The sequence below is a fragment of the Danio rerio genome, chromosome 12 (assembly GCF_052040795.2).
Source record: "Danio rerio strain M-AB ecotype USA chromosome 12, GRCz13ab, whole genome shotgun sequence".
NCBI lineage: Eukaryota > Metazoa > Chordata > Actinopteri > Cypriniformes > Danionidae > Danio > Danio rerio.
In genome coordinates, this window is record NC_141032.1 from 695,197 (window position 1) to 718,438 (window position 23,242).

General features: G+C 40.0%; 2 protein-coding genes across 4 annotated transcripts in view; both read right to left on the minus strand.

Annotated features, from left to right (window-relative positions):
• Positions 1–1,269: 1,269 nt before the first annotated feature.
• bsk146 (brain specific kinase 146) lies at positions 1,270–13,433 on the minus strand. The gene is given in 6 exon segments (NM_212841.2): positions 1,270–2,193; positions 2,278–4,727; positions 5,057–6,847; positions 7,068–7,270; positions 9,054–9,242; positions 13,275–13,433. Coding segments are annotated over 3 exon segments (1,158 nt in total). The 5' UTR covers positions 9,217–9,242; positions 13,275–13,433; the 3' UTR covers positions 1,270–2,193; positions 2,278–4,727; positions 5,057–6,055.
• Positions 13,434–15,927: 2,494 nt separating this feature from the next.
• The window catches only part of wu:fj29h11, a 71,301-nt gene continuing 63,986 nt past the window's right edge, over positions 15,928–23,242 (minus strand). For all 3 annotated transcript variants that reach the window (XM_087275499.1, XM_087275500.1, XM_087275501.1), the window contains 5 exons: positions 22,416–22,535; positions 20,980–21,171; positions 19,922–20,117; positions 17,489–17,681; positions 15,928–16,888 (listed from right to left, as the gene is read on the minus strand). In XM_087275499.1, the coding sequence (XP_087131625.1) occupies positions 16,517–16,888; positions 17,489–17,681; positions 19,922–20,117; positions 20,980–21,171; positions 22,416–22,535 (1,073 nt within the window). In that variant the 3' untranslated portion in view covers positions 15,928–16,516. The remainder of the gene's footprint in view (positions 16,889–17,488; positions 17,682–19,921; positions 20,118–20,979; positions 21,172–22,415; positions 22,536–23,242) is intronic.

The window sequence follows — 23,242 nt, forward strand, 5'->3', positions numbered from 1 at the left end:
TAACATGTTCATTGCATATGTTAAACAATATATGTTTACTTGCACACTTGCACACAATTGGAGATATTTACTGCATATTCACTGCACACTTTACCCAATATATGTTCACTGCACACTATTAGAGAGAAGATCAAATCCTTAACATACAAATATATGTTCACTGCACACTATTGGAGACAAGATTACAATTTCTCCGTCACTGGCTGTAGTGTATGAGTGTGTGAAGTGGCACTGTGCGTTCCTACCATTAATATCGCTTTTTAATTAATTAATTTATTTATTTATTACATAATTTAAATGGATTATTAAACAGTAAACACTATGATATATTGACAAAGCAAGCAAGAAAGAATGAGAATAAATAAAGGTGTGCGTTTGAGTGTTTTAAAGCGTGTAGCTATGTACTTGCATAGTGCGAGATGCGTAAAGATATCTATTGGCTTTAGTTTTGCTGGCGGTTTTTCTGCACACTAACAATTACAATTCAGATAGCTATTAACAGCTATGATGAGTAAAGTTTAAGATGAGCAAACGCTCTTTAAAACAGATAAACTTAATTTAGACATTTGCCAAAAACGTAAGTGTTTTACGTTTTGTCAGTTTAATGTCTAATTCGCATAAATTCGTAAGAATTACGTCGCACGAAAATGTACGATTTTAAAAAGGCGTGACACCCATACCTAACCCCAATCATCATTGGGTGATGAGCGTATCGTAATAAATTGTACGAATTAAATCGTACAAATTCATACAAATTAACCACTAAATCAAAAAGTTCAGAATTCCCGCGAAATAGTGTCGGTTTTCTCACCCTTCCAATCGAGTTTGTTCTACTGAGGTAGTGTGGGAACATGTTCGGTGCTGTTGCGAATATCGTAAAACCTTTCCTGCTTATTAAAATTATTTGATTAAATGAACTAAATTGTAACTGACCGACGCAACACAGAAAACAGTTCAATATAGTCGTCCCAGAAACGGAATATTTCACTTTAATTTTATTTAGGTTAGATTGTTATTTTATTTGAGAATCCAGTTCGTGATTCGGCACAGTTGAAGCGTAGAGGATCTGTTTTGAAGCACTTCACCTCAAATGTTATTCGTTCTTCTATTTTTATTTAGAAGATAACTGAGCAAGAAAAATATTTAAACAGAGACGAACCATATACGAAATTCGTTTTAAAAAGATATTTTTCCCCAAGTAAAATATATAACAATAGTACAATATAATAGTGAATGTGATTAATAATACCCAACACAACGACACACAAACACATTTTAGTCAAGATTTATTATTTCCCAATAAATCTGAACTCACAGGAAGACAGTTGTATTGCAAAGACAGAGTTTAGACGAGTTTCAGAGTCTGTTTTGATGACGGAAAGCCCACAGACAGCCAAAATCAAAACTATCAGCAGAAACCCAAATGCTTCAATCACAGTTTTAACTCTCAATAACTCGTTACTAAATTAAAAACACTACTGGATGCGTCTGATGGCCACCGATGTCTACTAATTGGGTATCTGTGAACATGATACTAATGTTCTCCTACAGATCAATGGTCCACTTTTAATGCTAAGAGGTCGATGCTGTGAGTATATACTTCAGATTGTAATTCATACGCTGAAAGCTCATGCAGACGTGTAGCATTAAACAGGACACATATAAAGACCAACTATAGAAATCCCAATATTAACTCCCGGTTTGTTTGTATTCAAGGCTTTACTTGTCTGTTTTAATGCGTTTACCCTGCGGGATTTCTCCAGTATTTCTTGATCTCTGTGGGAAATTAACGACAACATCAGCGGCAGCGTACAAACACGACAACGAAACGAACACTTCATGTGGCTGCTTGGTGTTTCGCCCTACGTCATCTACTACAAGTTCACTCTGAAACATTATGCAAGAATTTGTGACAGCAAAAAGAAAATTCACATTACACCAGAGCTCACGCATTTAAAACGGTTCAGTCTTTTGTTTTTTCATCAATGTCATGCAGATATTAGAATAAGACCGCCGGTGCACATCTGCGCACATTGTTTTGTGTTTAGTTTAAACTATAGAGCTGTGGCGAAAAAATCCTTCCAGAAATCCACTTTCAGATTCACAAGATGCGTTATTCTTACTTGAATCAATAATATTTACCAGCAGAGGGCGCTCTAGGCTAGTGTTTAACAGCAGAGGGCGCTCTAGGCTGGTGTTTAAAAGCAGAGGGCGCTCTAGGCTAGTTTATAACAGCAGATGAAGCTCTAGGCTTAACAGCAGAGGGTGCTCTAGGCTAGTTTATAACAGCAGAGGGCGCTCTAGGCTAGTTTATAACAGCAGAGGGCGCTCTAGGCTAGTTTATAACAGCAGAGGGTGCTCTAGGCTAGTGTTTAACAGCAGAGGGCACTCTAGGCTAGTTTATAACAGCAGATGAAGCTCTAGGCTTAACAGCAGAGGGTGCTCTAGGCTAGTTTATAACAGCAGAGGGCGCTCTAGGCTAGTTTATAACAGCAGAGGGCGCTCTAGGCTAGTTTATAACAGCAGAGGGTGCTCTAGGCTAGTGTTTAACAGCAGAGGGCACTCTAGGCTAGTTTATAACAGCAGATGAAGCTCTAGGCTTAACAGCAGAGGGTGCTCTAGGCTAGTTTATAACAGCAGAGGGCACTCTAGGCTAGTTTATAACAGCAGAGGGTGCTCTAGGCTAGTGTTTAACAGCAGAGGGCGCTCTAGGCTAGTTTATAACAGCAGATGAAGCTCTAGGCTTAACAGCAGAGGGTGCTCTAGGCTAGGTTATAACAGCAGAGGGCGCTCTAGGCTAGTTTATAACAGCAGAGGGCGCTCTAGGCTAGTGTTTAACAGCAGAGGGAGCTCTAGGCTAGTTTATAACAGCATAGGGCGCTCTAGGCTTAAAAGCAGAGGGCGCTCTAGGCTACTGTTTAACAGCAGAGGGTGCTCTAAGCTAGTTTTTAAGACACCAGAGAGCACTCTAGGCTAGTGTTTAACACCAGATGTTATTTAACACCAGACTATTATTTTAACAGTAGACAGCGCTCTAGGCTAGTATTTTAACAGTAGACAGCACTCAAGGGTAGTGTTTAACGCCAGATGGCGCTCTAGGTTATTGTCTAACACCAGATGGCACTTTAGGCTAGTTGTTAACACCAGAGGATGCTAGGCCAGTTTTTAAACAACAAATGCCATACTAGATGTTGCTAAATACTAGCCTAGAGCAACCTCTGCTGGTAAATACTAGCCTAGAGCACCCTCTGGTGTTGAGAAACTAACCTAGAGTTGAGAATTGATGTCAAATTGATTTCTAGGTAATTTATTCGCCACAGCTTTATTAAATCAGTATAGAAAAGTGTCAAGACAAAAAGGGCTGGGGATAATACAGCTAAATTTCACCTTCCATCAGTCAATCGTCAAATAGACACAGCAATCTCACCACTACAACCAATACACAACTCATCAGAAACTATGAATACTCTAAAACGTTATGAAGAAACACACTTGTCCATAGTTTTAAATTCATCTTGCAGAAGACCTTCACATCATTTTCAGCAATATTAACTTCATATCTTTTTAAAAAGTGAGTTTGGCACACCTGTGCTAGAGTACTAAAATGAAATAAACTCTAAATATTGATGTTTGATAAGCACTACAGTACAGATCAACTGAAAAAATATATATTTCTGAGAATAGCAAGAATCCTGATCAATTAAAGTAAAGCAACAGTCTACAAGTCAGATTTATAAACATCATGCAATATCTGTGACATGATCAGTGTCGTAAACCTTGAAGTAAAGGCTTTAAATAACAAAAATAACACACACACACACACACACACACAGTAGAGTATCACAGCAAACACCAGCCGCTCTCATCAGAAAGTCCCAGTCCTCACGGTTTGCGTATTCACAGAAACGGTTTTGATGAATTCCTCACAAGAATGAAGATGCCAGATATTCTCCTCGGCTTTTTTGCGTCAGATATTGCTTTAGAGACGTTTTGGGAAGCCCTCGTATTTCTTCCCGAGCTGGAACTGCATTTAAGCTTTGTCCATTTATTCGTTACGCATTATAAAGCACGACCTGCGTGGTACTTCACCGTTTCAGTGCAACGTTTCTTAATTTCATAGACTTCTTTCTAAAGATGTTAGGAATGTTAGTCGAGCCGACGGAAAACTATTTTCTGCTTTGCAAAGGTGTGGTCACGTTTACCTTTTTTTCCAGCACATTTGTACAGTATCCACTGGAAATATGTGCCTAGGACATTATTTTTGTGAAATCACGAAAGCATTTACATACATTTGACTGTAGATATAATGAACACTAGGGGGCAGTATGAACACTACTTCTGTTCCTTTTCACACTAATGATGTCATATTATCAGCAAATAAAAGATTTTTGCGCAACACCAAATAAATGCTACGAGACAACCTAAAGGTGCGTACGATTTGTAGTTAATACGTTTCCACAAAAAAAAACTTTAAAGTAATGTAAAAATAAGGTAAAACTATCTGGTCAGTGCGCAGAAGTCAGTGGTTCACTAGCCAATCTGTACAACAAATGACAACTCATGAATGTGCACAAGATATGTATCTAAAACGTACAACAAAATGTTAATAAGCATAGTATTTCAGATTGACAAAACATAGACAGCGCCCTCTAGTGGATTTGTCACCTTAACGTACAACAAAAACCTACCTGTAGGAATGCATTTTATATTTACAAAAATATGGACAGCACCCTTTAGTGGATTTGTCAACTGATATGTACTACTAAGTTATTCGGATCAACATATTTCAGATCTGCCAAAAATGTAGACAGCGCCATCTAATGGATTTGTCATCTGAAACGTACAACAAAACACACCCTAAGTGATGTATTTCAGATTTGCAAAAACATAGACAGCGCCCTCTAGTGGATTTGTAATGTGAAATGTACCACAAAATATACCCTATGCAACGTATTTTAGATTCACAAAAATGTCGACAGCGCCCTCTAGTGGATGTATAATCTGAAACGTACAACAAAACATACCAAAAGTAACGTATTTCCGATTTACAAAGATGTAGACTGCGCCCTCTAGTGAATTTGTTATTTGAAATGTACTACAAAACTTACTCAGATCAACGTTTCAGATTCATGAAGTTGTAGACATCGCCCTCTAGTGGGTATGTCATAAGAAATGTACAACAAAACATACGTTAAGTAATGTATTTCCGTTTCACACAAAAAGTAAACAGCGTCCTCTATTAGATTTGTAATCTGAAATGTAAAACAAAACCTTCAGAGGTAACGTATTTAAAATTCACGAAAATGTAAATAGCGCCCTCTAGTGGATTAGTCACCTTAAACGTAAAACAAAACATACCCTAACTAAGGTTTTTCAGATTTGCCAAAACATGGACAGCGCCCATTAATGGATTTGTAATCTGTAATGTACTACACAATTTACTCTGATCAACATATTTCAGATTTGCAAAAATGTAACTGCTCCGTCTAGTGGATGTATAATCTGAAACGTACAACAAAACATACCAAAAGTAACGTATATCAGATTTGCAAAAATGTACACAGCGCCCTCTAGTGGATTTGTTATATGAAATATACTACCAAATTTACCTGGATGAACATATTTCAGATTCGCAAAAATGTCGACAGCGCCCTCTAGTGGATTTGTAATCTGAAATGTACAGTAAAACATACTAAAAGTAAGGTATATCAGATTCGCAAAAATGTCGACAGCGCCCTCTAGTGGATCAGTAATCTGAAATGTACAACAAAACATACCCAAAGCAACGTATTTCAACATTTGTAAAAATGTAGGCTAAGACACATATTTCCAACTAACGAAAGTAACGAGTTTAGTATCAAAACAAACGTTTTTGTCTCAGAAATTTCATGCAAACCAACAGAAATCGCTTAAAATTGAGATATGTGTAGTGTGTGAAATGTAGCTGATGTCCCGCTAACGTGACCACACCTTAACAGCGCTAAATATCCAGCAGAACGCGTATCACAGGAGTGTGCGTCAGCTTGTGCGCATGTTAATTTCATCAGCTGTGCATTTAGACGCAGATTTCTATAGGCGTCGTGACCAGGATCCTGCTAGTCGGAGGACTGTCTCTAGCCGAACGCTCATAGCTGTTAGTGGAAGACACCGAGCTATTGGTGGACACAGATGTGAAGTGGTTAGCCGATCCGGGCTCAATAGCATTGCTCGTGTTAGCTGTCGGAGATAAGGTCTGCTGCTTCATACGATCCACAAGCAACTCGTCTTCCTCCGATGAAGAGTTGAGCACGGATTGATGATGGTTTCCGCTAGTTCCATCAAGCATCCAGCGGTGGCCTAAATGTGCGAAAACCTCCTTGACGCTGCATCTGCGTTCCTGCTCCAATGCTAGGAGCTTTCGAAACATGCGCAGGGATTCGTCTGTAAATCGACGCCATTGTGACGGAACCGCACCCGTCCGCCGCTTCTGCCAGCGCACAAACTCCTCGTAGAAAGTATCAGACGGCATCGCTTTTTCCCATGGAAAGTTCCCGGTTAGCATGCAGAACAGCAGCACTCCGAACGCCCACACATCGGTGCTGTAGTCCACGCAGAAGCCGTCGTGTTTGGACGTATCGCAGAGTTCTGGAGCCGTGTATGGGATTGTGCCGCTAACACGCTTGACCGGTGAACCGGCGCGCCGCGTCATCCCGAAGTCTGACAGCTTGACCTTACGGCACTCCTTGTCGAAGATTAGGATGTTCTCGGGTTTGATGTCTCGGTGCACCAGTTTTTTGGAGTGCAGGTATTCGAGAGCGATGGCCACCTGATGCACACAGCGCTTCGCCACCGGCTCCGACAGACCCACCTGCACACCACAACATCGACAATAATCAGTAATCAAACATAGGCATCGCTCTCAGCGCAAAGGTTGCCAGATCCATGGCTTTATATTGCCTAATTTGCTACAGGCAATAATCCAGCAGTTAATAGCATGAATTGTGACCTAAACCAATAATAATACTTTTAAAAAGTTGATTTCTGACTTTACTGATGTGCATTACTCTGCTTAAACAGCACTGCATTACCTGTGGTGGAATGATGTCAAACAGGTCCCCAGAAGGAGCGTATTCCTGCGCAAACACATAATACTCGTCTGTCTCAAAGGCGATGCCGAACATGTTGATGATGAAGGGACACGGAGAGAGATAGAGAGAGATGCTGTACTCCCGCAGGAAGCTCTTCAGCTTGGTGCTTTTCTTCTTCAGAAACTTCAGAGCCATTTTGCTACCTATGAGGAGACAAAAACAAGTTCAGGTTCATAACACGCGGTGCAATGAACTCAATCTTTTCCATGCTAATCGGAGTTTTTGTAATAACCATCTGCGATGACGAAGTATTTATAATTGTTTTTTATTTCTGTGATTTCGCAGCAGAACAACAGAATAAACTACCATGACGATGATCCCCCTCAGGTACTGATTATGTGCATTATTCAGTGTTAAATGCTGCCAATGAGAACTTAAACACACTTTACGTGACATTTATTAGCTGAAAGCTGCAGATAGTTCACCTCAGATCAGGAGTCAGTACTGAGGCTCAGAACTCAAATAATGATCTGAAACGTACAACAAAATATACCCTAGTAACGTTTTTCAGATTTGCAAAAACACGGACAGCGCCCTCTTGTGGATTTGTAATATGAAATGTACAATAAATTATACCAAAAGTAACATATATCAGAATTGCAAACATGTAAACAGCGCCCTCTAGCGGATCCGTCACCTTGAACGTACAACAAAATATACCCTAAGTAACGTTTTTCAGATTTGCCAAAACACGGACAGCGCCCTCTAGTGGATTTGTAATCTGTAATGTAATACACAACTTACTCTGATCAACGTAATTCAGATTCACAAAACTGTAGACAGCACTTTCTAGTGGATTTGTCATCTGTAATGTACTACATAACTTACGCAGATCAACATATTTCAGATCCGCAAATGTCGACAGCGCCCTCTAGTGGATTTGTAATCTGAAAATTACATATTTCAGATTTAAATCAATGTAATTGCGCCTTCTAGTGGTTTTGTTGCCTTACATGTACAACAAACGTGCCGTAACTAACGCATTTCAGATTCTCAAAATTGTACACAGCGCCCTCTAGTGGATTTGTCCTTTGAAATGTACTACAAAATTTACTCAAATCAATGTATTTCGGATTCATAAAGATGCTGACAGCGCCCTCTAGTGGATTTGTCATATGAAATGTACAACAAAACAAACCCGAAGCAACTTATTTTAACTTTCGTGAAAATGTAAACAACGCCCACTAATAGATTTGTATCTGAAATGTACAATGCAACCTTCAGAAGGAAGGTATTTCAGATTCACGTGGACAGTAGAAAGTGCTCCAAAAATGTAGACAGCGCCCTCTAGTGGATTTGTTATATGATATGTACAATAAAAACATACCAAAAGTAACCAATATCAGATTTGCAAAATCACAAACAGCGCCCTCTAGTGGAATTGTAATATGAAATGTACCATAAAACCTACTTGAATCCACATATTTCAGATTCATAAAGTTGTAGACAGTGTCGTCTAGTGGATTTTTCATATGAAATGTACAACAAAATCTCCCAAAGTAACATATTTCAGATTCACAAAATGTAAACAGCGCCCTCTAGTTTATTAGTCACCTTAATCGTACAACAAAACATACCCTAAGTAACGTTTTTCAGATTTCCCAAAACACAGACTGCGCCCTCTAGTGGATTTGTCATCTGTAATGTACTACACAACTTACTCTGATCAACATATTTCAGATTCGCAAAAATGAAACTGCTCCGTCTGGTGGATTTGTCACCTAAAGTGTACAACAAAATATACCCTCAGTAACATAATTCAGATCTGCAAAAATGTAGACAGCGCCTACTAGTGGATTTTAGATCTTGGAAATAAAATAATTAGCAGAGGCTTTGAAAATGAAAGTCAGGACTGAGAATCAGAGCTCAAATAAAGATAGTTTTCTTCAATCAGATTTCTCCAGGTGTTCTGTAAGCGCGCCGTACCTCTGATCTTATGAATGACGAGGTCCACCTTCCCGTAAGTGCCCTTCCCGAGCTCCCGGATCACCTCATAGTATTTACTGACCTCCAGCTTCTCCAGGTTCTGAGCGGTGTAGAGCTGCAGCTCCTCCAGAATGTCACGGGAAACCACCGGAGACGAGCTCATCCTGGCCCACAGACAGCCTCACAGTACTGCAGCACATGAAAACACTGCATTTCAACATTAAATATCTATATTAGGAGACTCGTTACACAAACGAACAGCAGAAGCAGTTGCATCTTCATCCTATCATTTCATATTTGCTTTATTGGGATAATCATTACACTAAATAGCATTGCAGAAACAGCTGTATTTCCCACTAATAAGTTGCATTTTTCTCCCTAAAATATCCTATTTTCTCTATCGGGATACACTTAACATTTACATCACTCTTTACATACACTAATGTTGCAGGAAAAGTTGCATTTCTACCTAAAAGGTTGTATTTTCCCCCTAAAATTCCACGTTTTCTATGTGTGGATACTCGTTACACAAACTAACATTGCAGAAAATGCTGCTTTACCCCCTAAAATGTGGAAATTTGCCCCTAAAATTCCATATTTTCTATATTGTTATACATTTTACACAAACTAACACAGCTGAAAAAGCTGCTTTTCCCCCTAAAACGTTGTATTTTTCTCCCTAAAACATCCTATTTTCTTTATTCGGATACACAACACAAACTAACACAGCAGATAAAGTTGCATTTTCATCCTATAATTTAATATTTGCTCTATTGGGATCCTCATTATACAAACCAACACTACAGAAAAGTTGCATTTCTACCAAAAAAGTTGTATTTTTCTCCCTAAAATATCCTATTTTTTTATTGGGATAAGCTTTCGACACATTTGCTTCGACTGATTCAGTGTTTCATGAAGCCTCGCTTCGCCCACCACCAGCTCCAGGAAGGGTTCTGGTCGTCCCAAACGTCTTCCATCTAAGGATTATGAGGTCAGTGTGCTCTTAGGAAGCTTCAGTGCAGCAGACGTGTGTGTGTGTGTGTGTGTGTGTGTGTGTGTGTGTGTGTGTGTGTGTGTGTGTGTGTGTGTGTGTGTGTGTGTGTGTGTGTGTGTGTGTGTGTGTGTGTGTGTGTGTGTGTGTGTGTGTGTGTGTGTGTCTGTCTGTGTCTGTGTGTGTGTGTGTGTGTGTGTGTGTGTGTGTGTGTGTGTGAGTGAGAGAGAGAGAGAGAGAGAGAGAGAGAGAGAGAGAGAGAGAGAGAGAACTTGGCCAGATCTGTGCCTCTCCACCCCTGTGTCTCTGACCTCATGACTGTCGTCTGCTCTGACATGCACTGTGAGCCGTCAGCTCTGATATAGGCAGGGGTGTGGCTTTCCTGATCAAGTCCATCAGTGTAATCAAACACAGCTGGACTCAACTGGAGATGTAGAAGCATCTGAAGGATGAGCAGGAGAAATGGACAGCACAGCAGAGTCTGAACACTGAAGAGCAGGTGATCATTCATTCATTCATTTTCCTTCAGCTTAGTCACTTATTAATCAGGGGTCACCACAGTAGAATGAACCGACAACTATTCCAGCATGTTTTACACAGCGGATGCCCTTCTAGCTGCAACCCAAACACCCATACACACTCATTCACACTCATACACTATGGCCAGTGTAGTTGATCAGTTCCCCTATAGCGCATGTGTTTGGACTGTGGGGGAAACCGGAGGAAACCCACACCAACACGGGGAGAACATGCAAACTCCACACAGAAACCATGACTCAAACCAGAGACCTTCTTGCTGTGAGGCATCTTGCGTGACGGTTGATTTAGTCAGAGAGCAGCGCTTCATTATATATATATGTGTATGTGTGTGTTTGCGTGTGTGTTTGAGTGTGTTTGTATATATGTGTGCATGCAAATGAGTGTGTTTTGTGTGTGGGTATGAGTAGCAGTGAGGTCTAGCCTCCATTAGAGGACATCAGCCTCACACACACACACACACACACACACACACACACACACACAGGAACGGCTCATTTTTTATCCAGACTCTGACAGCATCCATTTAATGCTGCTGAGCTCTGAGTGACCTGCAGACTCATCCTGTCTATACACACACACACACACACTCACTCGAACACACATAAACACAGAGTTTTGCACAGTTTGCCGTCTTTCACACACACATGCTGAACATGACCAAAGCTACTTTATCCTGCCTGAATGCAACACATACACTCACCGGCCACTTTATTAGGTACACCTTACTAGTATTGGGTTGTTTCCCTTTTGCCTTCACAACTGCTTTAATCCTTCATAGCAGAGATTCAACAAGCTACTGGAAATATTCCTCAGAGATTTTGCTCCATGATAGCATCACACAGTTGCTGCAGATTTGTCGTCTGCACATCCATGATGCCAATCTCCCATGAGCATATTCTCTGTAAACCCTAGAGATGGTTGTGCGTGAAAATCCCAGTAGATCAGCAGTTTCTGAAATACTAACAACCATGCCACGTTCAAAGTCTCTTAAATCCCCTTTCTTCCCCATTCTGATGCTCACTTTCAACTGCAGCAGATCCTCTTGGCCATGTCTACAAGCTTAAACGCAGTGAGTTGCAGTTGGACAGATGTACCTAATAAAGTGGCCAATGTGGTCCTGCAGTGCTGTGCAATTTAAACATGTTATTTGATTTTTTAAATTAATTATTACTCATCTAGATTCTTCAATATTTTCATATTAATGAATAGTAATAATAATACTTTTATAATACTATTATTATACAATCCTAATTATTTATGAATAGTTCTTTATTTATTGGTTAGCATGTTTCTGCAGTGCTGTGTAATATATATTATTACTTGTGTAGATTCTTCAATCAATGTTTTATTATTATTAACAATATTAATAACAATAACTTATAATTATTTATTTATGGTTATTTTCTTCCTGTGATGTTCCTGCAGTGCTGTGCAATATAAAGGTTAAGATTTAAAATAATAATAATTATTATTACTCATGTACATTCCTTAGTCAATTTGTATTATTATTGTTATTATTATTATTATTATTATTATTAACAATAATAACTATAATAATTATTTTTTATGATTAAAAATAATGGTAATTACTTACATTCTTCAATGAATTTATTATTATTATTTTTAATAACAGTATTAATAACAATAACTGCTATAGTTATTTATTCATGCTTATTTTCTTGCTGTTGTGTTCCTGCAGTGCTGTGCAATTTAAACACGTCAGTATTTGTTTATTTAATATTTATATTTTTATTATTTCTCATGTACATCAATCAAATGTATTATTATTATTAACAATAATATTTTTAATAATAACAGTGAGTCATTCATGCTTATTTTCTTGCTGTGTTGTTCCTGCAGTGCTGTGCAATTTAAACACATTAATAATTATTTTTAACTATTATTACTCATACATTCTTCGATCAAAATTATTATTATTATTCTTAATAACAATATTAATAGCAACTGTTATAATTATTTAGTATTATTGTCTTGCAGTTATGTTCCTGCATTTTCAACATGTCACTTTTTTATTTTAATAATTATTATTACTCATGTACATCAATCAAATGTATTATTATTATTATTAGTATAGTGTTATAATGTATTATTAATGTAATTTCTCAGCATTATTAATGTTAATTCTCAGCTGTTCCTGCAGTGCTGTGCAATTTGAACGCGTCAGTAATTGTTTGGAATAATTATTACTCATGTACATTCTTCTATCAGTTATTAATAATAATAATGACAATAATATTAACAACAATAACTGTTCTATTAATGTATTTATGATTATTTTCTTGCTGTGTTGTTCCTGCAGCGCTGAGCAATTTGAACACATCAATAAATATATGAATTTTTATTATTTATCACTCATGTACACGCTTTAATCAAATTGCATTAGTATTATTAGTAGCAATAAGTGTTATTAATGGATTATTAGGGCTGATTTCCTTCTGCTGTGTTCTTCCTGCAGTGCTGTGCAATTAAAAATATCAATTAAAAACATAAATATCACAACTCATGTGCATTCTTTAATACATTTGCGTTATTATTAGCAATAACAAGTGCTGTAATGCGATATTGACGGAGATTTCCCTCCGCAGTGCTGTGTAATGTAACGTCTGCTGTTCCTGCATCTGCATGAGCGGAGGGATCTGCTGCAGTGATCAAATGAAGCTCAAACTCACCGTTAAACCGCTCCCGTGAATCTCCGCTGTTCCCCCGGTGGATAAATCACATACAGATATCACATAATTATCCTCATCTTCATCATTATCATCATAATCATCATCATCATCATCCTGTCTCTCCGCTGCGGCTCTCTATTGTGACAGAGGAACAATCACAGCTTCCGAGAGAGCCGTGGAGACGCGCCCACTGCGCACATCAGCCAATAGCAGCGCGCGTTAGGTTACTTCACTCCGCCTACTGAATACTTCAGCCAATAGGAGCACGAGTCTGGCAGAATCAGCAGGCAGAATCTGCATAAAGCGCTGAGGCTGTATTTTCTTATCGAAGATGCATTTCATCAGTGCAGGAATGCCTTGCGGTTGAAGTGAACTACTTTAATGTAATTAAATATGATTTATTAAATTAATTTAATAATGTAATTATTCTAAAAAAAAAAAAAAGATTCTTAAAGTTCTGTCATCATAGTTTGGCTCAAAACAGTCATCCGAAATCTGTCATTGTCATCTGTTCTTATACACTCACCGACCACTTTATTAGGTACACCTGTCCAACAGCTCGTTAACGCTAATTTCTAATCAGCCAACCGAGCTCTGCAGAAGAGCATCTCTGAACACACAACACGTCCAACCTTGAGGCGGATGGGCTACAGCAGCAGAAGAGCACACCGGGTGCCGCTCCTGTCAGCTAAGAACAGGAAACTGAGGCTACAATTCACACAGACTCACCAAAACTGGACAATAGAAGATTGGAGAAACGTTGCTGCTCTGATGAGTCTCCATTTCTGCTGACACATTCGGATGCTCGGCTCAACAGCATGAAAGCATGGATCATCCTGCCTTGTATCAGCGGTTCAGGCTGGTGGTGGTGGTGTAATGGTGTGGGGGAGATTTTCTTTGGGTCCATTAGTACCAATTGAGCATCAACGCCACAGCCTACCTGAGTATTGCTGCTGACCATGTCCATCCCTTTATGAGCACAGTGTCTCCATCTTCTGATGGCTACTTCCAGCAGGATAACGCAGCATGTCATAAAGCTCAATCATCTCAGACTGGTGTCTTGAACATGACGATGAGTTCACTGTACTCAAACGGCCTCCACAGTCACCAGAGCTCAATCCAATAGAGCAGCTTTGGGATGTGGTGGCACGGGAGATTGGCATCATGGATGTGCAGCCGACAAATCTGCAGCAGCTGTGTGATGCTATCATGGAGTAAAATCTCTGAGGAATATTTCCAGTAGCTTCTAAAATGTACACCACCAAGACAGTTAAGACAGTTCTGAAGACAAAGTAGGATCCAACCCGGTACTAGTGAGGTGTACCTAATAAAGTGGCCAGTGAGTGTACATTCTCTTCAATGTGCATTTTAATGTGGTCTTTTTTAGCAAACTAAGGAACCCAGAAAACAAAATGTTCCCCTAATGTTGGTTTTTGGTTTCATAGCCAACATACAATGCTAGGGGAACGCTGTTTTTATTTTATTTAGTTTACAACCATAAAATAACGTTCCCAGAACGTTGTGAGAATGAAAAAAAATGTTACAAGGAAATCCTCAGCAATTAAAAAAATATGCTAAACATGTTACCATTACAAACATTAAACACATTACCATTAATAATCTCTCTCTACCCCTATGTATAAATACAATCAACAAAAGTATAATATAAATAATTATATATATATATTGTATACTAATATTATTATTTCTAATGTAATTTACATTTGTAAAATATTTTAAAAGGGCAGCACGGTGGGTAGCACATTCACCTCACAGCAAGAAGGTCGCTGGTTTAAGTACCGGCAGGGTCAGTTGGTGTTTCTGTGTGGAGTTTGCATGTTCTCCCCGTGTTGGTGTGGGTTTCCTCCGGGTGCTCCGGTTACAGTCCAAACACATGCGCTATAGGGGAATTGGGTAGACTAAATTGTCCGTAGTGTATGAATGTATATGGATGTTTCCTAGTGATGGGTTGCAGCTGGAAGGGCATCCGCTGTGTAAAACATATGATGGATAAGTTGGTGGTTCATTCCGCTGTGGCGACCCCGAATTAATGAAGGGACTAATATTTGAAATATAAGCAACATTGTTTTTGTGCCCATTTTTCATGATCAGAACTGAACATTTCACTCAAGAATACTTCATTTAATTTTTTGTATTTATGGTTTAATTGTTTATAGTTTCTCATTTGGTTATTTTATATATTATATTATGTTTTTTATATTATTTAATATATTACATACTAACCAAAAATGGTTGTAATGCTGTTAATATTCTGATCATTCTAGGCTAAAATCAGGTCATGTTCATTTAAAAATATCATCAGACAGAGTTTAGTAAACTAATCTCAAATTGCATTGTTCATTGTTAATTTATGCACTGAACACTTGACATCTTATTGTAAAGAGTAAATTACCAAATAAAAAGACTAGTTAATGAATATTGATTTAGTCGGCGCCAGTGGTGTAGTGGTTAGCGCGTTGACACATGCACTCCGGTGCTCGCGGCGACCCGGGTTTGATTCCGCCTCGCAGTCCTATGCCGATCCTTCCCCTCTCTCTGCTCCCCATGCTTTCCTGTCAATTCTCTCTACTCTCTACTCTCTACCCCCCCAAAAAGAAAAATATTCCCGAATCTATTCAGACATCAAGTACTGTTCTTTTACAAAACACTGCATTTATTTACTGACTTGAGCTCTATAAAATCGAAAGAACAGTGAACAAACTGGCTGTGAATCAGTAGAAACAGTGATAAAGGCAGAACTGAACAGTGTCACAGTGGTCAGACATCATTAATAAAACAACAACTGCACTATTTCAGATTAAATATTCTCATTTAACAGCTCATCAAGACTTAAGTAATTGATTACAGGTGAGTGTTACCATTTTTTAATCCACTCAGCCAATCTCACCGTCTGACGGAGCACTTTTAGCTTAGCTTAGCATAGATAATGGAATCGGATTAGACCATTAGCAGTGCATTCAAAAATGATTAGAGTTTAGAAATTTTTTTTTTTTTTTGCAATTCAAAGCTCAACTCTGTAGTCACATCGTGTATTAAGACTGATGGAAAATCAAAGATGTAATGTTTTGAATGTGATGCTAATGGTCTAATCCGATTCAATCAATTATGCTAAGCTAAGCTAAAAGTGCTCCAGTTACAAAACTGGTAAAACTGACCTGCGTATCTGCAGTAATATAAGATGATAAACCTCTAATAACGGGATGTTTTCCTTTAAACGCCGGCTAGACGAATAAGAAGAGCTCCAGAGATTTGGAGTGGAGATGTTGAGCCAGATTGCGGATGCGGCAGAGTCGGACGTGCTGGGCGTCTCCTGCGCCGTAAACGCGGTAAATATGGTAGCGCTCCTTCTCCTTCAGCGCCAGGTCCAGCTCATTGGCAGACATGCGGATGAAGTGACGGTCGCGTCTCACCGTGGTCTTCACCTCCACCAAGATCTCCTGGTCGGAGAAGCTGAGTTTAAAGTCGCAGGCGCGCCCGCTCTCCCCGCTCTGGTTGAACCAGGTGATTTCTGAGGGCCCGGAGCCACTGCGATGCCAGTGCTGGAGGAAGGAGAACACCAGCTGCTCGCCCCACTGACCGATGCTCGCCGCGTCCTGCTCATCAGAAGAACAACAACAATACATGTTAGTTTCTATAGCACCTTTAAAGGAGACCTATTCTGCCCCTTTTTACAAGATGTACTGTCTAGAGTGTGTGTGTGTGTGTGTGTGTGTGTGTGTGTGTGTGTGTGTGTGTTTGAGCTGAGAACAGCACACAGATGATGTTCTCCAGCTCTGAAACTGACCCTTTCAGGCATTTTGATCCTAACTGTGGTGTTTTGGTGACTGTCGCTTTAAATGCAAATGAGATTGTGAAGTTTTCATAAAAGGGCGGAGCTACAAATGCCATAGTGTCAGATGTAAAACAGCAGTGTGTGTGTTGTCAGTGTGCTTCATGCTTCTGTCAGTCTGTGTTCATCTAAAGTTCCACATCTATAATCCTCTCAGTCTATGCTGACATGATCTTCAGCACACTCTAATGGCTAACGAACAGACGGCTGCTTCTCACTCAGGGCTGCTGTTTATGCTAATGAGGTAGAGATGGCCACTAGTGGGTGGGGCTTTCCCCCTCCAATCGCAAACTAACGATTGGAGGGGCGCGGCTAAGCATATTTCAGCTGTTCAGATTGGTTGGGATGGACCAATAAGCCTCACCTCAGTCATCTGGCCATCTCCAGGCAGCAGCAGAGTCTCCGGCAGACTGAAGTTGAGCGGCAGATCCTCTAGGACTTCTTTAGGACACACAGTTCTGTTCCAAACAGCGCTATCCAGAGTTAAAGACGGCCGCTGGACACTCTCCGCACCCTGAAACTGGCTCAGAACCAACTCTGGAGCAGCAGCCGGGACTCTAGAAGCACAGTTGAAGTCAGAATTATTCACCCTCCTCTGAATTTTCTCCAATATTTTCCAGATGATGTTTCTCAGATTCAGCAGTTGTTCTCAGTGTTTCCTCTAATATTTGTTCTTCTGGAGAAAGTCTAATTAGTTTTATTTGGGCTAGAATAAAAGCAGTTTAATAGTGTTAAAGTCATGTTAAGGTCAATATTATTCGCCCCTTCAGCAATATTAGTGTTGGATTGTCTCCAGAACAAACCACTGTTATACAATGACTTGCCTAATTACCCTAACTTTACCCTCATTACCCTAGTGAAGCCTTTACATGTCACTGTAAGCTGAACAGTAGTGAAATATCTAGTCTAATGTGCTGTCATCATGAGGAAGATAAAATAAATCAGTCAATAGATATTAGTTCCTGATATTATTGTGTTTATAAATGTGTTCTAGAAATCCGTTAAACAGAAATTGGGAAATAAAATATTCAGGAGGGCGAATAATTCTGACTTTAACTGTAGATCAGGGTGTCAAGTCAAATGACAGACTTTAACACCTCATTAAGACCATAATGAATGCAATTTCAGACGTACAGGGCTAAACACTCTCTAATGGCCAGTAGAACATGATTTACCTGCCCCATTAAAGATATGATTTAGCTATCTCTTAACTATACCTTTCTAAAAACACGTCAACAGTTTTAATAGTTTTAAAAGAGATGATTTCAGTATCTCAGTGATTTTCAACAAATCAGATCTGAAGCGCTGTGATTTTATAATAGCATAACAGTTCACAAATTGACTAAACTAAAAGAGGTTTATTCATGTATTTAAGATTTAAAGGGATCTTAAGCAGTATTGAGTAATGCTGTGTTCACACCAGACGCGGTACGCACGGATAAATTGTGCAATTCGCGCGTAAATAGCCGCGTGAACATTTGAGTTTACTCGCTTCATTCGCGCGTCAAATTCACTTCAGAACAGACGTGGATTCGCGTGATGGGCGGGGCTTCTGTCTGCCCGGTGACTCTAGCTTCATAGCTAAATGGCTAACATGGATTTAATTAAGAAAATAACAGTGTTAATGTGCTTTATGGAGACTGAAAAACAGCGTCGATACGTTTAGGGTCGTCCACTGCATCCTTTCAGAGGTGCAGCAGCTCTGTGAGCTCATAAACTCCTCCAGAAACTGAACCTGGATGATGGAGGCTTTCAGCGGTGCTTCTGACTGAGCCAAGCCCAGTTTGATGACTTGTCGGTGTCGCCTGGAGGATTTCCCCCGGGACACCATCAACAGGTTCTACGTCACAATCACGCCCCCACAAGAGCAAGCTTCTGATTGGTTAACGCGGCGCGAATGTCTGCTGAAGTTCAGATTTTCGAACTCGAGAGATTCAACGCGCAAACGCTCAATTCGACTCGCGCGTATCTTGCTATTCGCACCGCGCAATTTGCATCATTCGCTCTGCGCCATTTGCGCGTGTCGCGCCGCAGGATGTCTATTCGCCGTTTGCATTGACTTAACATGTAAATCACTCGCGTGTTCCGCGTCTGGTGTGAATGCAGCATTAGAATGTCCAAATCTGATCATGTGATCGGAAATTGGGCCCAATTACGTGGTTTCAGACTCAATAGGAATCGAACGTTATCGGGAGATCAGGACTCGAATATACATGTACAGATGAAGTCAGAATTATTTGCCCCCTTTTGATTTTTTTTCCCTTTTTTTAAATATTTCCCAAATGATGTTTAACAGAGCAAGGAAATGTTCACAGTGTGTCTGATAATGTTTGTTCTTCTGGAGAAAGTCTTATTTGTTTCACTACGGCAAGAATAAAAGCAGTTATACATTTTTTTAAAGCCATTTTTGGGACAAAATTATTAGCCCCTTTAAGGTAATTTTTTTTTCAATTGTCTACAGAACAAACCATCATTATACAATAACTTGCCTAATTACCCTAATTACCCTAGTGAAGCCTTTACATGTCACTTTAAGCTGTATAGAAGTGTCTTGAAGAATATCAAGTAAAATATTATTTACTGTCATCATGACAAAGAGAAAATAAATCAGTTATCAGAAATAGGTTTTTAAAACTATTAATTATTAAGTCCAGTAACTACATTCCTTATTGAGTGATTAAACTTCTTTTCAGGCAATAATTATGAATGCAGTTTTAATAGATGCTCCGGACATTAATCTAGTCCTCATCTTGGCATGTAAACACAGCTAGGTATTGAAAAGCGTCTGAACTCATACTGTGGTGCGCTGTGCTGGTGTGTGTGCTGATCTGCTGCTGTGCGGTTCTGCTTCTCCTCTTCAGTGGTTTGAGTCACGCTGATCTCCTCTTCGGTTTTCTGACTCTGCTCTTCATCTGGATCTGTGTTTGGCGCTGCAGGTTTCTGACGACTGACCACAGACTGGACGTCCTGCGCGGAGACCTCTTCCCTCCGCTCTGACAGGGAAAAACATGTCATGTTTCATATTATTCATATGTTTATACTCATAAATCTTTATTAAGGGTTAGATCTGTGACCTCTCATCTCATCATGTCTGTAAAAGCAGTTTTAGGTCAAAGTAAATCATGTATTGTGTGTGTGTGTGTGTGTGTGTGTTTCTTTAAATGCAAATGAGCTGCTGCCCCCCGCCCCTTTCCAGAGGAGGGCGGAGCCTTTACAGCTCTCGACTCTACTGCTCCTGCAAGATCTAATATTCGTAATGATATGAAAGGCAGGTAGCGACAGTTTATTAATTACATGTAGGAGATGAGGGCAACACGGTGGCTCAGTGGTTAGCAATCTAGCCTTACAGCAAGAAGGTCACTGGTTTGAGTCCCGGCTGGGTCAGTTGGTGTTTCTGAGTGGAGTTTGCATGTTCTCCCCGTGTTGGCGTAGGTTTCCTCCGGGTGCTCTGGTTTACCCCACAGTCCAAACACATGCGCTATAGGGGAACTGATCAACTACACTGGCCGTAGTGTATGAGTGTGTGTGTTATGCTGGATAAGTTGGCGGTTCCTTCCGCTGTGGCGATCCCTGATTAATAAAAGGACTAAACAAATGAATGTGTAATGAATAAAAGCAGTCCTTAATAGATTTAAAGTCATGTTAAGGTCAATATTATTCACCCCTTCAGCAATATTAGTGTGGGATTGTCTCCAGAACAAACCACTGTTATACAATGACTTGCCTAATTACCCTAACTTTACCCTAATTACCCTAGTGAAGCCTTTACATGCCACTGTAAGCTGAACACTCGGATAATGTAGGACTTAAATCTTGATGCATTCACTGTTTGCGGTGTGTCTCTTAATTTCTGACCTGTGTGTGGTGCTGCGCTGCTCTTGATCTTGCGTTCCTGCTGAACTTTGACCTCTGCTGGAGGATCTGCAGTGTGTGGATGAAGACTGGAACTGGAAGAGCTGAACTCTGACCCGGAATCACACTGAGCTGCAGGAGGAGGAGGAGGAGGCCAGATCTTCATCACCTCATCCACTGCCTGACTGCCTGAAACTACAACACACACACACAGACACACACACTGTATCTCTGTATCTGAAGACAGCACAGAAAACCAAGACGCACTGTTTATTTAATGGTTTCTTAGCTTGTGATTTGCCTATTATATTTCATGCCTGACTCTCTCCCCAACAAAAGCCTCACAATCAGTTTACACTAATCAATTATTTCCAAACAGAGCTATTCAAACTCTCTGGTGAATGTGTATTCATGTTGCAATATACATTTATATATACACAACAGTTCTGTCTGGTTCTCGAATCTGATTGGCTGATAGCCGTGTGATATTTAGCAATTCGTCAGCCTCTTCACTCTTGTGTATTACTCCGCCCACACAGAGTGACAGCAGATCAATAAGCTCACTACAGTCTGACAAATATTGCAGCTGCTGGACAACATCATGTACTTTCGAGACATTTCAGGTGAGAATGTAGTTGTTTAGATTGCAACTGCAGTTTATTTATAAGGATAGTGCCTATTTTAAATATTCATCAGCCTGTCATACTGAGCAGAGCGGAGACGGTTGACTTTCTGCCACAAGATGGCGACAGAGGCCACATAGTAAGTGCTTGGGGGAGGAAAAACTTAGCATAAATAACAAACTACAGCTGATCAAATCATTATAACACAGGTAAGTGACACTATAAGTCGATCTCTCACTCCTGTATGTTGTAGTGCTGTATTTATACCACAGTAATCTGCTAGTGTTTGCTTTGGCTTTTTCAGGGTTAATTATTGTGATCTCCTCATTGCAGCAGAGAAATACTGGGAAATCTCTGTAGACTGATGGCATTTCATGCTGTTCAGCCTTATAATCTTCAGATGTGAGCAAAATCAACTGCTTTGTCTTCACTTTAAACATTACGCTAGAGAATCACTCAAACACTAGCTCTACAGTGGCGTTGGTGAATTAGCAGCGTTTTCTGCTGTTCTGGGTTCAGCTGCAGATGTGAATGAACGTCAGAAGAAAGTAGTTCCTCTCTTACAAAAGGGTTTTTGAGACTCTCCGTATTTGATTTTCTTTTTTATACACATGATTATGCCGTCGAACTGTTGTATAAACGCAATATCACACTTGTAGCACTGCTATATGGCTGTATATAGGCACTGCTGGGACACTAAGGCAATGCAAGCCTCCCACCAGAACCGATATACAGCAATACATGTACAGCCATTTCACACTGTTACCCGTGTGATATTGCTCATATATATAGCAAAAATGACATATTGTGGTGTACCTGAGCTGCCGCCGCCTGTTCTGTGCAGAGATGCTCTGGGTGGCCAGCAGACCAGCCGATCCTCTTTATTCTGCTCCGGCTGCACCACGTCCTGCTGGGCAGATGCTGATGGACGAACCACTGCAAACACACAGACATCAGCTCCACATTATAGTCTGATAGATGTAGTGCCGTCGTCTCGTACAGCAGATCTCTAATGTACATTAGAATCTCCACTGTAGATTGAAGGATCTGCTCTTTCTAAACCCCGCCTTTCCAGAACTTGTATTCTCATTGGTCTGATGATGCTACTCTGCTTTGATTGATTAGATTGCCATACTCTAATCTAATTGGTCAAATGGCCCTCCTCTGGACTGATCGGTCATATGAAAATGCTTAGATCTGATTGGTCAGATGACCCTACTCTGATCAGTCTGTTTTGATGAGTCTATTCTGCTCTGGTTAGTTGAAATCCTTCTCTGATCTAATTGGTCAGAAGGTTCTACTCATCTCTGATTGGTTGGATGACTCTGCTTTGATACGTCTACTCTACATCGTTTATATAAGATGATTCTTCTCCGATTGATCAGTTGATCAGGTTGCCATACTGATTGGTCAAACGACCCTTCTTTTATCTGATTGGTCAGAATGCTCTACACTTCTCTGATTGGTTGGATGGCTTTGCCCTGCTCTGATTGGTTAGATGAGTCTGCTGTGGTTTAATGAGTCTACTTTGCTCTAATTGGTTAGAAGGCTTTACTCTGCTCTGTTGCGATTGGTCTGATGGCTCTGCTCTGATTGGTTAGATGAGTCTGCTTTGTTCTGATTGGTCAGAAGGCTCTCTGTTC